Source organism: Hyla sarda, chromosome 2, assembly GCF_029499605.1.
Source record: "Hyla sarda isolate aHylSar1 chromosome 2, aHylSar1.hap1, whole genome shotgun sequence".
NCBI classification, from domain to species: Eukaryota; Metazoa; Chordata; class Amphibia; order Anura; family Hylidae; genus Hyla; species Hyla sarda.
In genome coordinates, this window is record NC_079190.1 from 114,859,833 (window position 1) to 114,876,958 (window position 17,126).

General features: G+C 40.6%; 1 protein-coding gene and 1 pseudogene across 1 annotated transcript; one reads left to right on the forward strand and one right to left on the reverse strand.

The window, feature by feature from the left end:
* Positions 1-2,775: 2,775 nt before the first annotated feature.
* Positions 2,776-12,611, forward strand: LOC130355329 (keratin, type II cytoskeletal cochleal-like). Its single transcript, XM_056555356.1, has 9 exons — positions 2,776-3,204; positions 4,439-4,647; positions 4,765-4,825; positions 5,702-5,797; positions 7,286-7,450; positions 9,484-9,609; positions 11,712-11,932; positions 12,074-12,108; positions 12,411-12,611. The coding sequence occupies exons 1-9, from the start codon at positions 2,776-2,778 to the stop codon at positions 12,509-12,511; spliced, it is 1,443 nt and encodes a 480-aa protein (XP_056411331.1). The 3' UTR covers positions 12,512-12,611.
* A 2,714-nt stretch (positions 12,612-15,325) lies between these two features.
* Positions 15,326-15,484, reverse strand: LOC130359983 (U2 spliceosomal RNA; annotated as a pseudogene).
* Between the last annotated feature and the right edge of the window lie 1,642 nt (positions 15,485-17,126).

Sequence of the window (17,126 nt, forward strand, 5' to 3'; positions counted from 1 at the left end):
GGATACCTGGCAGCAGAGACGTTCCGGAGCGACGGGGACAACCCGGGGACGCGGCGACAGCGATGGAGGGCGACATCCAGGGCAGCGGTGACGGGTCCGGAGCGGCAGGGATACGTGAGTATTACCTCCTATACCAGTGGTCTTCAACCTGCGGACCTCCAGATGTTGCAAAACTACAACTCCTGGCATGCCTGGATAGCCAACGGCTGTCCGGGCATGCTGGGAGTTGTAGTTTTGTAACATCTGGAGGTCCGCAGGTTGAAAGTTCAGAATCTTTTTTTTCTAGATTTTCATCCTTTAAAATTGGGTCTTATATGCCGGAGCCTTTTATATGGCGAAAGATACGGTATCTTAGAATTTATTAGCATGGTTATTACAGGCTGTTTTAGAAGGGGATCATGTTAAGTTAATGTCCAATTAATTTGCCCTTAATAGTCTGTCTATCTCCCTAACATTTTATAAGATATAAAATTAAAAAATCCTACTAAACAGGAATAAATCTGAGTTTATGTGACACTGTATGACAAAGTGAGTACTATAAAGTGTAATGAAGAGCACTTTACAAGCTGACCCTATTTACCAAAGTAACGCTCATAAGCATAATGTGCACTAGATGAGGTCCCTGCGGTCCCTGCGGCCATCAACGGCCGGGACTCGCGGCTAATAGAGGACATCACCGATCACGGTGATGCCCTGTATTAACCCTTCAGACGCGGTGATCAAATCTGACCGCCGCGTCTGAAGCGAAAGTGACACTAACCCGGCTGCTCAGTGGGGCTGTTCGGGACCGCTGCGGTGAAAGTGTGGCGTCCCGAACAGTGTACAGGACACCGGGAGGGACCTTACCTGCCTCCTTGCCGGGATCCCCTGCATCACGTTGTCGCGCACGCTGTCCCATCATCCAATAGGAGCAGCATACGTAGCGACGTGATGGTGGCGACGGAGAGCGAGAATACCTGGCAGCAGAGACGTTCCGGAGCGACGGGGACAACCCGGGGACGCGGCGACAGCGATGGAGGGCGACATCCAGGGCAGCGGTGACGGGTCCGGAGCGGCAGGGATACGTGAGTATTACCTCCTATACCAGTGGTCTTCAACCTGCGGACCTCCAGATGTTGCAAAACTACAACTCCTGGCATGCCCGGATAGCCAACGGCTGTCCGGGCATGCTGGGAGTTGTAGTTTTGTAACATCTGGAGGTCCGCAGGTTGAAAGTTCAGAATCTTTTTTTTCTAGATTTTCATCCTTTAAAATGGGGTCTTATATGCCGGAGCCTTTTATATGGCGAAAGATACGGTATCTTAGAATTTATTAGCATGGTTATTACAGGCTGTTTTAGAAGGGGATCATGTTAAGTTAATGTCCAATTAATTTGCCCTTAATAGTCTGTCTATCTCCCTAACATTTTATAAGATATAAAATTAAAAAATCCTACTAAACAGGAATAAATCTGAGTTTATGTGACACTGTATGACAAAGTGAGTACTATAAAGTGTAATGAAGAGCACTTTACAAGCTGACCCTATTTACCAAAGTAACACTCATAAGCATAATGTGCACTAGATGAGGTCCCTGCGGTCCCTGCGGCCATCAACGGCCGGGACTCGCGGCTAATAGAGGACATCACCGATCACGGTGATGCCCTGTATTAACCCTTCCGACGCGGTGATCAAAGCTTACCGCCGCGTCTGAAGCGAAAGTGACACTAACCCGGCTGCTCAGTCGGGCTGTTCGGGACCGCTGCGGTGAAATTGTGGCGTCCCGAACAGCGTACAGGACACCGGGAGGGACCTTACCTGCCTCCTTGCTGAGATCCCCTGCATCACGTTGTTGCGCACGCCGTCCCGTCATCCAATAGGAGCGGCATACGTAGCGAGGTGATGGTGGCGACGGAGAGCGAGGATACCTGGCAGCAGAGACGTTCCGAAGCGACGGGGACACCGCGGGGACGCGGCGACAGCGATGGAGGGCGACATCCAGGGCAGCGGTGACGGGTCCGGAGCGGCAGGGACACGTGAGTATTACCTCCTATACCAGTGGTCTTCAACCTGCGGACCTCCAGATGTTGCAAAACTACAACTCCTGGCATGCCCGGATAGCCAACGGCTAAGTTCAGAATCTTTTTTTTCTAGATTTTCATCCTTTAAAATTTGGTCTTATATGCCGGAGCGTCTTATATGGCGAAAAATACGGTATCTTAGAATTTATTAGCATGGTTATTACAGGCTGTTTGAGAAGGGGATCATGTTAAGTTAATGTCCAATTAATTTGCCCTTAATAGTCTGTCTATCACTCTAACATTTTATAAGATATAAAATTAAAAAAATCCTACTAAACAGGAATAAATCTGAGTTTATGTGACATTGTATGACAAAGTGAGTACTATAAAGTGTAATGAAGAGCACTTTACAAGCTGACCCTATTTACCAAAGTAACACTCATAAGCATAATGTGCACTAGATGAGGTGTGCTTGCTGACTGGGAAAAGTCATGAGCATTAAGTGCTTTTCATCTTTACTAATATTCTAGGTGTGTTTCCACTATGGGTTTTATTTAACTGTTCTATTAAATTTCATTAAACTAGGATGATGGGGATGTAAAAATGTCAAAGAGGAAGCTCACAAGATTAAATTACAAGGTGTTAGTGCTCTTTAAAGTCACCAAGCCCACTACTCCAGATATATAAAAGGGACAAATTTTAGCACTGGGTTCAGAGGCATCCATCTGAAGCATATTCCGATCCAAGCACCACAGATTTCAAGACATTTCACAAAGATGTCTCACCAGTCTACCCATAGCAGCCATGGATTCAAGAGCTTCAGCTCATCCTCAGCATGCTTACCATCTATAAACAAACATAGCTCCATTGGTTCCATCACTTCCAAGAAGATATCCATTGGCCACAAAGTGCACCCATCATTTAGCAGCAAAAGTGTCTACAGTGTTGGGTCTGGACATAAGATATCAAGTGGATTGAAGAGTGGACATGCCTATAGTTTGTCTGGAATTGGACATGGATTGAGTCATGCTGGGTATGGATTTGGTGGATCATTTTGCTCTCCTGGTATTACCCATGTCACCGTTAACCAAAGTCTCCTGGCTCCTCTGAATTTGGAGATTGACCCCAATATCCAGAGAGTCAGAACTGATGAAAAGGACCAGATTAAAGGTCTGAACAACAAGTTTGCCTCCTTCATAGACAAGGTATGTAAAAGTTATACATCTCATCAGGACTGTGATACAAAAAACTAATGGACAATAGACCATGTATAATGGTCAAACAACTGACAACTATAGTCCAAAAAGAACTCTCCATACAACATCCATCATGGCAAAATGACTGGGCATTCCTTTTTTACACACGGGGCAGATTTACCAAAACCTGTCTAGAGGAAAAGTTGCTGAATTGCCCAAAGCAACCAATCAGATAACTTCCTTCATTTTTAAAGAGGCCTTTGTGTATAAATTATTATTGATCTAATTGGTCCAGTTTAGGCCTAGTAACATATTTATAGACAACATGTATGGTTCCCATCTACAGCAGAACTTAACATATCAGGCCATAAAACATCAGAACAGAACAGCAGAATTTTGAAGCTATAGGATGAATTGGTCTAGTGTGTTTAAACCTTATTTAAAAGCTTTCAATAAAGTGACAGCACTTGTGTATACTCAACACATGGCCAGACACCATTCTATATAGTAACCTGGTCATGATCATTCCACATGATTTGTCTGTGATCAAAGCTGTCTACTTTTTCATTTGACTCTATGAGGGAGATTTAGCAAAACTTGTGCAGAGGAAAAGTTGACCAGTTGTTCATTGCAACCAATCAGACTGCTTCTTTCTTTTTTGAAAGGCCTCAGAAAAATTAAAGAAGCAATCTGATTGGTTGCTATGGGCAACTGGTCAACTTTTCATTACAGTTTTGTTGAAACTCCCCATATATGTTTTGAAATAATCCTAAAATCTTGCAGTTTTTCTTCTGACCACTAAGCATTATATTAAGCTGACACTTCTTGTCCATTCTCAGAGCACCCCCTCCCCCCCTTCTGCATATAAATCTCCGTAGAGGTCACAGACCATGCCTAAAAACTCTATCATAGAATTTAATAGGGTCCCCTCTAGTCTTCTGGGCTTATGTCCATGGGGCTTGATGTAAAGTATATATCTAAATACTGTTTGAATTAAATACAATGAAATTAAAAAAAGAAAAAAAAAAGAAACAGATTAAATAACAAAAAAAACATGTTTCAGTTCTGACTCTAATAAGTAAAAAAATATAAGTAATACATTCACTTACATGTCCTTTTAAAGTCCTTTTAAAGTTGATTGCTATAAATACTTTTTAAGGATATTTTTAACATCGCAATATAATCCCAATGTTCTCATTCCTCTGTTTCACTTGCAATTCTAATTTCCTCACATTTATTGTAGGTGAGATTTCTGGAGCAACAGAACAAGATGCTAGAAACAAAATGGTCTCTTCTGCAAGAGAAAAAGCCTGCAAAGAGCCACATTGAACCTCTCTTTGAGGCCTACATCAGCAACCTCAGGAAACAGCTGGAAAGCCTTGGGGCTGAAAAAGTTCGTCTGGAGGCAGAAAGAAGGAATATGGAAGATGCAGTTGAGGAATTCAAGAAAAAGTAAATTAAACAATGCATGGTTTCCAAACCAAAAAATTGCTAAATGCAAATTATATCATGCATAGTGGGTATTGCATTAATGTCCTACAAATAATCATTTCATGTGTAACCCAACAGGTATGAGGATGAGATCAACAGGCGTACTGCGGCAGAGAATGAATTTGTAGGACTTAAGAGAGTATGTACTGAACATTAAGAAGGGATTATGCTCTTGTATTGGGTATTAAAGGGGTATTCCACTGGGAACATTTTTTTTCTAAATCAACTTGTGCCAGAAAGTTAAACAGCAAAGTTATAGCCATATGGTCTTAATTTAAGGTCTGATGTTATTTTGCATTATTAAATGTTTTTTTTTTTTTTCTTGCATTATATATGAAGGTTTTGTCACAAGTACAATTTGTATTGTTCGATTTTGTTCGAAAACTATATGTCATGGTTGATATCATGATTTGTAGTGGCGAGGTATTTGGGACTCGGAACTTATGGGGTTCAACCCTTAGTTTTGGTCATCACACCTGTTCCATTCAGCCCCATGTACTTTTCCACCTCCCCACTACCCATAATGCATCTGATGAAGGGTCAAATGACTTGAAACGCATCATGCTGGACATTTCCTGAGTTTTATTCCAGTGTCATTGTTGTGTGAGACGAATCCAGTACTTATAAGCTTCTGTATGCTCCACAGGAAGTTATTTTCTTTTGAAATGTCCTTTCTGTCTGATTACAGTACTCTCTGCTGACATCTCTGTCCATTTTAGGAACTATCCCAAGTAGATGCAAATCCCCATAGCAAACCTATCCTGCTCTGGACAGTTTCCAAAATGGACAGAGGTGTCAGCAGAGAGCACTATGGTCAGACAGAAAAGAGATTTAAAAAGAAAATAATTTCCGTGGAGCATACAGAAGCTGATAAGTATTGGAAGGATTAAGAATTTTAAATAGAAATAACTTACAAATCTCTTTAACTTTCTGGCACCAGTTGATTTAGAAATTTTTTTTTCCTGTGGAGTACCCCTTTAAATATGTTAGTAAATTAATGTTATTTACCTTACAGGATGTTGATGCCGCTTTCATCAATAAATCTGAACTACAAGCTAAAGTGGACTCACTGACTGATGAGATCAACTTCCTGCGCGCCCTCTTTGATGCAGTAAGTGACTGTTTTTAGGTCTCCACCAACCAGAAAGCATTTTGATTTATCTGTTACTTACCAAGCAGTTAAATAGTTAAGTCTATGGACATTACATGTATTTTTTTTACTAAATGCATGGCATGGTGGTATTTGTGATAAAGAGGCATTTAGGCTATCCTCAGGCACCAGGGGTAACTGCAGCCTCTGGACCCTCAGCATAGCTTCATCTCAGACAAGTGGGGCTTCATGCAAGTGAAAAGATTTTGTAATGGAGGTATTTTCCGTGCAAAAAGCATTTCTTCTAGGGAACTATACAGCTGTTCAAGTAGGCCAAACCATACAGGGCTGTGCATGAACACTTAAAGTGGATGAATTATTAATAGCCAAGTGGTGCTAGATCAACCTTCTATATGTATAGATTTATTTGATAGCTAGCATTGCTTTACAGAACACTAGCATGGAAAAAGCACATGGTTTTACTCTTAACGTAGTACTTTCTGTACCCTTTGATTGTAGTCCATGTTCACTTTGTTTAGCTTAATACATTTTCATTTTATAGAAGAGTAATGATAGGGAGATATGTATTTGGAGATAGATATACAAAAAAGGAAAGCAGCACTCATAATCTGTTAATCCACGGGTGCCCACCTGCCCAGGTTCAAGTCCAAGATCTGCATCAAACAGTCCAATAGAAATAAGCCGTGGCACTTCAAATTAGTGAAAAAAGGGTCTTTAATCACCCCAATGTGCAGCGACGTTTCGATGGTCTCACACCATCGTTTGAAAAAAATTATGGTGTGAGACCATCAAAACATCGCTGTACATTGGGGTCAATAAAGACCCTTTTTTTTCACTAATTAGGAGTGCCACCGCTTCTATCTATTAGATAGATAGAATGTAGGTAGATACTAGATAGATAGAAAGATAGATAGATGATAGATAGATAGATAGATAGATAGAAGATAGATAAATAGATGATATATTGATAGATAGATGATAGATAAATAGATGATAGATAGATAGATATGAGATAGATGGATATATAGAAAGATATGATATCTATAGATAGATAGGTAAATAGATGATAGATAGACAGAAATCCAAAAAAGCAGCACATCCGCCAGTTCACATTAAATAGTATTAAGGTGCACGCAGTCATAGGAGACTTGGTTAAGGACCCCAACTTCAATAAAAGGAGAAAAGACCGCAGCACACAAAAAAAAAAAATCTTCAGTGCAAAAAACTGGTGTTTATTCCATTTTCAGCAAGAAATTCTAAAAAGTGCAATGTTTCGGTAGTCTCACACCACCTTTTTTGTATTTGAACTTCTTTGTATTTCTGGAATTAACACCAGTTTTTTGCACTGAAGATTTTTTGTGTGCTGCGGCCTTTTCTCCTTTTAGGTAGATAGATACATGTCTAATCAATGCCTCTGACCATCATGAATACTTCACTTCCATTCATACACTTATGGTTAACAATGCAATTTTCTTATCCTTTTCTTAGGAGATCGCTCAGCTCCAGGCTCAAATCTCAGACGTCTCTGTCATTGTCTCCATGGACAACAGCCGAGATTTAGACATGGACAGTATCATTGCTGAGGTGAAGGCTCAATATGAAGAGATTGCTAACAGGAGCAGAGCTGAGGCTGAGGCCATGTACCAGTCAAGGGTGAGTAAAACTAATAGACTTCGTTACTCATTTCTGAATTATTGGTGGAGCTCTGAGAAATCCCTTCTAATCCACAAAATATGTTAACAGGGTTTAGCAATGTAAAGGTATTTGTTTTAGTAACCACAATTTAATCTACCCATACCTACTCCTCCAAATATGCTTGCCATATAAAACAATTATACTGATTCTCATGAATTATCTGTATTATAGGGTTTGGTTTATAACAGAATATGCAGTGTTCTCTAAAACTATGGAGCCTTGACCAACATGTTAGGTATCTAAAAGTCAAACACTGGGTGAATAAGTAAGCGTGCCACAGTGTTTAGTAAAGGTTTATTAATACATAATCTACAGAAGTGTCCTTAGGGGGCTTTCTAAGATTAGAAAAAAGGCTCTAAATTTTTTTTTTTTTTTTATAGAAACAGTATCACTCATTGTCAAGGACTGTGGCCTGCAGCTAAGGTCAGGTTACTTGAGCTGCAATAATTGAGACATCCTATGCACAAGAACTAGTACCCTTTAATATTTTAATCTACAGTAGTACTGGGACAGTCTCCTTAAAGGGGGCCAGCATTTGGAGCTAAATGTTCCAACGCTGTTTTTGTGCTGTGGGGGTCAGCCACGCCCCTCGTGACGTCATGGCCGCGCCACCTAAATGCAAGTATATTGGAGGGGGTGTGACGGTCATCACCCCCCCCCCCATAGACTTGCACTGTGACATTACAAGGGGTGTGGTCGACCCCCAAAGAGTGAAAACAGCGTTGGAACATTTAGTTCCGAATGCTGGCCAGTGGAGTACCCCTTTAACCCCTTAAGGACACAGCACATTTTGACCATAAGAACACAGCCAATTTTATTTTTGCGTGTTTGTTTTTTCCTCTTCGCCTTCTAAAATCCATCTTTTATATTTCCACTCACAGACCCATATGGGGCTTGTTTTTTGCGGGACCAGTTGTACTTTTGTAATGACATCACTCATTTTACCCTAAAATGTATGGTAAACCCCCAAAAATAGTTTTACCAAAAATCATATGTATACATATTTGGGAGGATTTCATTGTGCACTTTACGGTAAAGATTACATGTTTTCTTTATTCTCTGGATCAATGATCTGTAGTTTGTTTTAGTACCATGTTTTTGTATATATAATTTTTTTGCAGTTTGATGTGACAAAAAAGCTGACATTTTAGACATTTTTTTTTACGTTTACGCCGTCCGCCATAGGAGATCATTAATATAATACTTTTATAGTTCAGACATTTTTATGCACACAACAATACCAAATATGTTTATTATTTAGCATTTTTTAATGCTTTTTTTGTATTAATATCGGGAAAAGGGGTGATTTAAAACTTTACTTGGGGAGGGGCTTTTTCAATTTTTTTTTCACTTTAAAAAAAAATGTTTTTACATTTATTTTACACTTCTTTAGTCCCCATAGGGAACTATTTATAGCAATCATTAGATTGCTAATTCTGTTCAGTGCTATGCATTGGGCATAGCACTGATCAATATTATCGGTGATCTTCTGCTCCTGTCTGCTGGAAATATGTGAGGGGACCTCCATCCGCCATCTTGGCTGATCTGATCCCAGCAGCAGTCCTGCAGGTGATCAGATCAGCCATTTTAAGTGGCACACTGCCGCAGATGCCATGATCTGTATTGATCACGGCATCTGAGGGGTTAATGGCAGACATCAGCGCGATCGCTCATGTCCGCCATTACCGGTAGGTCTGCGGTTGCTGACAGCCGCCGGGACCCGCCGTGAATGAAGCGAGCGCAGGAGCATCACAGCCGCCCTGTAACTGTACGGTGCTGTACGCGAAGTAATGCTATGCAGCGCCGTACATTTACAGCGCGTGTCCTTCAGGGGTTTGTACTTCTCACCAAAAAAACACAATGTCTAGCAAGAAAAAAACTGCTGTATTGCACTCTACAAGGTATAGTAGTGCACTTGACTATATAATGGAACTTATAACTGGAAGTCAACATATTTTTTAAGATTTGTGAACTTGCTTTCTCCTGTTTAGTTTGAGGAGCTGCGCTTAACAGCTGGAAGACATTGTGATGACCTGAGAAACACTAAGCATGAAATCACTGAATTGACTCGTCTGATCCAGAGACTGAAGGGTGAAATAGAGAGTGTGAAGGCACAGGTAAGTTAGGTGAAAATAATTGAGTTAGGGCTTTTTAAGCCAAGAGTGCAACTGTTCATTATGTGTCAATGCAATATTGGAGTAGATAAGACTGTGTCATGGTGTATAAGACTAAAAGATAGTGATTTCATAGGGTTCTTAATTCAATAGAATATGTATTTGAGCATCAAGATTTTATTTTACTTTATTTTCTTAAGATGCTGCCTCTTTTATAGCATCAACGTGCTGATCTACATGGGTTGCATTTGTATGATTGTGTCTTCTATTAGCAATCTATTGACTTTCAATTCTTTCTTTGGCTGGGTGCTGCTTTATTAGGATATCACTTTCTAAACTTTAGAGAAAAGTCACTAAATTATTCCATCAGCATACTTTACATTGGCATAACTTATACCAGTTTATAGCTGACATAGATTTGAAAGTGCGGGGCACATGTAGTAAGAAAGTTGCACCTCGTGAGAAATTTGGCACATCTTGCTCCAGTGCACTTTTCCATTTAGACTGGTGTCAAAAGTTTACAATGCCATTAAAACAGAACATGTTTTGTATGAAATCTTTTTCTATGGTGGGCCCAAGAAACCCCAATCTAAGGGTTTCCTAGAAGCAGGCCACCAGATTTCTGACCACTATAATTTTATTGGTGATCACACAGTGACCTCTAGTATAAGCACTTACAACTTCTCTAGTCTCTCATCCTTTCCCAATATCAGTCATAAAAAATCTAATAAAAAAAAGTTGATCTAGTTTTTACAGTCCTAATACTACATATCTATATTTTAAGTCAATCTGTAAGACAACTTCTTAACTTGGGATGATGTAAAAAGTAATAAGCAATAGGAGAAAGGCGTTGAGATTCTAGGTGAGGCGTGGGAGAACTTGTTGAAGAGGATGTACTGACATTAGTCACCATGTTGCCATGATTTAGCTTGTCATGCATAGGCCTATGATTCATATAAAACGATGATACTATAACGCTATTGCATAACATAATGGACAATTGTCTCACAGCAAGTAACCATGACTAAAATGGGTTCCCTGTCAATGGGTTTGTATATGAAGACTACATTATTGTGTGCAGATATGTCAGTAACAGTTTATTGTAAAATAAAAATCTAGGATTTAAATAAAAAGCAAAAAAAAAAAAAAAAAATATATATATATATATATATATATATATATATATATATATATATATAGTATACGTTTCACAAAAGAGTAAAATTCAGTACTTTGTTTTACAAAGTTATTCTATATATTGATATGTTCTTAATTTTTTTGCAATTTACAGTACCTGGTAACTTTAAAGGGGTACTCTGGCTCTAAACATGTTATCCCTTTATCAAAAAGATAGGGAATAAGATGTTAGATTGCGGGGATCCCAACGCTGGGGACCCCCGCAATTTCCCCTGCAGCACCCCCGTTTTTTAGCTGCACAGAGTGAGGATCACTTTGTGGCTAATGACGGGCAGTGCAGGGGAAGGAGTATCATGACGTCATGGCTCTGCCCCCTCCCATAGAGTTACATTGAGGGGGTGGGGCGGAGCTGTGATGCCAAGATACTCCATCCTCTGCACCACCTGTCATCAGCCACAGAGCGATCCTTGCTCTGTGCAGCTGAAAAACGGGGTGCTGCAAGAGATATCACAGGAGTCCCCAGCAGAGGGATCCCCACAATCTAACATCTTATCCCCTATCCTTTTGATAAGATAAGATGTTTAGTGCCGGAGTACCCCTTCAATATGCATTATGAGCATATCATCAATATACTTGTAATTCTATAATTTCAGGTTATGTGCTTTATCATTTTGCAAAAAAACTAAAATAAAACAGCATTATAAATACATGGGATTAACATAAAAGAAGTTGTTCACTTTTGTGAACAGGGGTAACCTATACTGTTTAAGGCGAGACCCTACTGTTGAGACACCCAACAAGTGAGAGTAACAGCATCAAGTGTTTAGTTTCCCTGCAGCGCCACCACAGGAGATATAAAGTATTGCACAGAGCTCATTGACATTGATTGGTTGTCTATGTAGTGTAATGCATTTTTTAAGAATATGTACCTATCATAAAACTTAACCATGATATTTTGTTAAACATAGCGTGCTAAGTTGGAAGCTGCCATCACAGAGGCTGAGGAACGTGGTGAAGCTGCTATCAAGGATGCCAAGAATAAACTGGCAGAACTGGAGGCTGCTCTGCAGAAGGCCAAGCAGGACATGGCTCGCCAACTGAGAGAATACCAAGAGCTGATGAATGTCAAACTGGCTCTGGATATTGAGATCGCCACCTATAGGAAACTGTTGGAAGGAGAGGAATGCAGGTAAATTTTCTATTATGAATACATAGATGTAAAAGCACATTGTCTGTTATCAATACGTTTAACAAATATATTAATTAATTCATATTTATATTTTTTTGGTTGTTTTATAAAATGTTTCTAAGAATTGTTATTTTTTTCCAGACTTGTTGGCGAAGGGCATGGATCAGTTAGCATCTGTAAGTATAGAAGGAGATATTCACGACTTTTCCAAGACTAAAATGTACAATAAAGACCCTTTTCCATACTATTTCTGCAACCTATGAAGCTGTGAGACATTTTTTGCTCCACAAAGCCTGTCTTATCAATATACTACTGCCCTGCTTCAACCACCCTTGCCAGTAAAATACAATTTGATGACATGTTTTGTGGTTATACTCTTGTACTCCATACACCTGAGTGAATATATATATATATATATATATATATATATATATAGATATATATATATATATCTTAATGTGTGTTTCATAAATTTCAGCCGTGGTCAGCAACTCCTCAGGACATAGTGGCCAACATCACCATGGAGGAAGCTTCAGCTCTGGCAGTTTATCCAAGGGGAAGCATGGTCACCACTGCTAAGCCTAGATCATCTTTGACGGCCTTCACGAATATTGCACTGTATTGAGCAACACCCCATTGGTCCTGCTTTATAAATCTAGCTTACATGCAATCACTTCTCTGTTCGCCATGCTAACTCTACATGATATGTTCTCCCGAATTTTATGTTTGTGTCTTTGAAATTGGGTTTTGTCCTCTATTGTATTAAACTATATGCATTTACGTTGATACCCAACTCCCATATTAAAATGATGAACAGCAATATTGTCTTGCATGTCTTCCTTTTATAATTTACATTATACTGTCAGTTAATAAATTCATAACCTGACATCAGTGGCTCCATAAACCTGTCCAGTTGTAAGCTTGAAAATGGTAATTGACTATTTTTTTATTTGGCTCTTGCTGATCTACATCCACAGCTTATCTATAGTATTACAGGTGGTATAAGGTAGTCTGAAACACACATAATGTTCTATTGTTGGTTCATGCTGTCGTTTACATGCATCCCCTGCAGCAATGGCTCTTTTAGACTGGCTGCGAACATATACCTGTTGTAAGTGGCCCGTATGTAATGTATTTCAATGAGCCGACCGGAGTGATGCGCTGACTCCGGTCGGCTAATTTTTGTCCCATATGCGGTTTTCTCACCGGACCTAAAACCGTGGGAAGTACGGGAGCACCCAGCTTTAGCTCTCCCCAGCCATATGCGGCCTTGTATTGCATAAAACGTGATGTGAACCCAGCCTAAGTCAGTTAGTAGACCATATACAGTAGGATGACATTAATAAACGTTCAGTTGCTATGGAACTGAAATCTACTTTTCTTTTTTTGTATAGTGACAGTGCTGCTTTTGATCTTTTTTCCAACAGTAAAATATTGAAATTGCAAATTTAACCCCTTGACGTAAATGTACGTCCTGGTGAGGTGGTACTTAACGCACCAGGACATACATTTACGTCCTATACATAACCACGAGCATCGGAGCATTGCTTGGTTCATGCGCGGTAGGTCCCGGCTGCTGATACGATCATGCAGATGTCCACCATTAACCCCTCAGATGCTGTGATCAATACAGATCACAGCATCTGCGGCAGTGCGGTCACTAAAATGGATGATCCGATCGCCCCCAGCGGTGCCGCGGAGATCCGATCATCCAGAACGGCAGACAGAGGTCCCCTCATGTGCCTCCGCTGCCTTCCACGGGTCTTCTGCTCTGGCCTGAGATCGAGCAGACCAGAGCAGGAGATGACCGATAACACTGATTAGTGTTATGCCCTCTGCATAGCACTGAACAGTATTAGCAATCGAATGATTGCTATAAATAGCCCCCTATGGAGACTATTAAAGTGTAAAAATAAAAGTAAAAAATAGTTTAAAAAAATGTGAAAAATCCCCTCCCCCAATAAAAATTTAAATTGTCCCATTTTCCCCAAAAAGTGTAAAAAAAATAATTTAATAAACATATTTGGTATCACCGTTTGCGTAAATATCTGAACTCTTAAAATATAATGTTAATGATACAGAAAAATAAAAAGATCCAAAATTGCTGCTTTTTTATAACATTTTATTCCAAAAAAATTGACAAAAAATGTATTAAAAGTTTCATTAATGCAAATATGTTATCAATAAAAAGTACAGATCATGGCGTAAAAAGTGGTTTAATTTGGTTAAAAAGTTAGCAGTTTTTTTTTAAGCACAACTGTAATACAGTATGTAACCATGGGTATCATTTTAATCGTCTTGACCCAAAGAATAAAGAACACGTCATTTTTACCGTAAATTGTATGGTGTGAAAAAAAAAATTATGATTCCTTAAGGCCAAAATGGGCTGAGTTTTTATAGGGGTCAAAGGTAGTATGTCAGTAGATTTATGCTGCCTGAACCGGGTACAGCATGAAAGACTCCCTCATTACCCGACAGACACCCTTATTACTAACATCTAACTTTTACTCTAAAACGCTACAGCGTTTCAGAGAAAAATATAGTTTAAAACCAAGCCTTGGCATCAGGAAATGTCCCCTGCTGGCTTAGCTTGATTGACAGGTCTCTTCCTATTTCCGTAGTGGGAGTCCTGTCAATCAAGCAGAGATGGGAGAAGGAAGACAGCCTCCCAAACATTTCTGACAGCTTAGTTCTAAAATATGTTTTGCTTTGAAACTTTAGGGTGCATTCACACTGGCAAAAATTTGCCAATTTCCGCATCCAAAACAGCAGAGTGTCTTTCTGAAGAGCCGAGGTACATGCTCTCTATCACCCAAAGTGCAAGAAAAAGTGCAAACTAAACAAAATGCACAAAGGATGCAGTCTATCGCAAAGCCCCTCTTCAACAAACCTACCCTTCACCTCTGGGCCAAAAGGCACCTTCAATGGTCCAGGCTTGATGTCCCTTTTCACCGAAGCCACTAAGGGGCCACAAATACACCTGGCATCATCCTAGGAATTATCCAATATATCAGCTAAGGAGTCGTATACTGATGGCATCTCAGCCGAAGCCGAGATGCCAGAGGGGTTACAGGGAGGTGAGGAACCTGATGACCACACACACCTGTACAAACAACACGCATAGTGGCACAGTGACAAACAAAGAAAATAAGTGGATGAGTGCAGATATACTGCCCGGTCATCCGGCCGGATCTATAAAAATGTCCCTGATCCTAGCCAGAAGGCTGAGATACCAAGGGTGAGTGCCAAAGGTGAACAGTTAATGGTGCAGTGCTTCAACTCAGTGGGGTGTCCATCGAGTGAGTTTAGGCACCTCAGGGTCACCACTCCCCCGAGGCACAAAAGTACCTCGGCTCTACACCACCCGGCCCAATGACCAGAGCCGGATGCGGAAACAGGTCACATCAAGACAGCCGTTGAGCTGGTTATGTAACATCAGCCCCGGAACGCCCTGGTACACCTGTTTCTCCATGCAGCATCCATCCTTACCAGTGGACTGCCTCATAAGAACTGATACTACACTTGATCTTAGCCAAAAGGCCAAGAAGTGCTCTGTAGACAGCTGTTCCAGAGTTTTTCCCCTTGTTAGTAAAGTAAAGAAACCAGCATTGTGTCACTGTCCAAAACCCTGCTGGAGGAAAACAGTTAACGCTGTACTTCTTTGCAGTGTGGTACAGTGCTAAAGCTCCCATTGAAGTCAAAGATCTTCAGGGCTTTCCTGCCCATGGTGCGTCACACACATGCACTTTATGCTTGTGAGAACCAAACCTTTCAGTGTTTCTGAAGTAAACTTAGTTGTTAGTAATGTTCTGTCAGGATTTCATGCTGATTATGAAGTGAGGATAAAGAGCATAACATACTTTTTTTATATGTGAAACTACAGTTCTCAGTATGACCTGAACAATGGTAGAGAAATGCTCAGACTTGTTTCACAAGCTAGAAAGGTGCCAGACATCATTGCGTCATCATACAGTGGCTATAGGACTGATTAGATGTAGTCACACAACAATGACATCTAATGACTCACAGGTGATGTCTTCTCTGACAGGGGACATTTTTTCTCATCTTCTCCGTTTGGCACAGACCACCACGATGAATTATTCAGCTATATTTTGACTCTTAAAAGTTTGCCCAGACATCTTTGGTTTTCACCCTCTATACTAACTCCGAATACTGCCACACACTGTGCCCCCTGAATGTAATCCTCATGATTATATTATATATTTATAACTGCCACACATGGTGTGGTACTTAAATGGGTACTCTGCCCCTAGACATCTTATCCTCTATCCAAAGGATAGGAAATAAGATGTCTGATCGCGGGGGTCCCTCCACTAGGGTCTCGGCTGTGGCACCCCAGACATCCAGTGCACAGAGTGAATTTCGCTCAGTGCTGGATGACTGGAGATGCGGGGCAGAGGCTCGTGACGTCACGGTCATGCCCCCTCAATGCAAGTCTATGGGAGGGAGCGTGGCATCACGAGCAGGGCACGAGCCTCCGACACTGCATTCGATGCTCTAAACGAATGCCGGGTGCAACAGGGAGATCGCGGGGGTCCACAGCGGCGGGACCCCCGCGATCAGACATCTTATCCCCTGTCCTTTGCATAGGGGATAAGATGTCTAGGGGCAGAGTACCCCTTAAAGGGGATGGTAGGTGTTGTAGTGCAGGCTAGCTGGGAGTAGTAGTCCCTTGCCTCAAAAGAAGGAATGTTGTCAAGTGCAGCTGCATGTTTAAAAACTTGGGACTTTATTTGTAGTATATATTCACATCAGGACAAGTAGATACAGACACAGTGACAAGCTTTAGTCAAAGATACTGATGTTAATCGTACTAACCAATAGTCAGTATTGACTGTTGGTTAGTACGACTAAGGTCCGAAACACGCCACTCTGTCTGTATCTACTTGTCCTAATGTAAATGTACACTAAAAATAAAGTCCCCCTCCGATTCCCTGTATCAGCATGTGATGTAAAGAAGGTGGCTGGATGTATGGCTCTGTACATTAGCTAAGCCAGATGAGAGTCACCTTCTTTGTCATAGCTGTTTCTGTCTGTTGCATTTAAACTATAATTCAGTAGGGTTGTTTCTGAGACACTGGGGGAGATTTATCAAAACCTGTGCAGAGGAAAAGATGACTAGTTCAGGGCTGCCATCAGAAATTTTAAGACAAATAGAAAAAATGAAAAGGAA

Coding starts and splice junctions, on each gene's coding strand:
- LOC130355329 (XM_056555356.1), top strand. CDS start 2,776: ATGTCTCACCAGTCTACCCATAGCAGCCATGGATTCAAGAGCTTCAGC. Junction 4,648..4,764: donor GTTGAGGAATTCAAGAAAAA/GTAAATTAAACA, acceptor GTAACCCAACAG/GTATGAGGATGAGATCAACA. Junction 9,610..11,711: donor TAGAGAGTGTGAAGGCACAG/GTAAGTTAGGTG, acceptor TGTTAAACATAG/CGTGCTAAGTTGGAAGCTGC.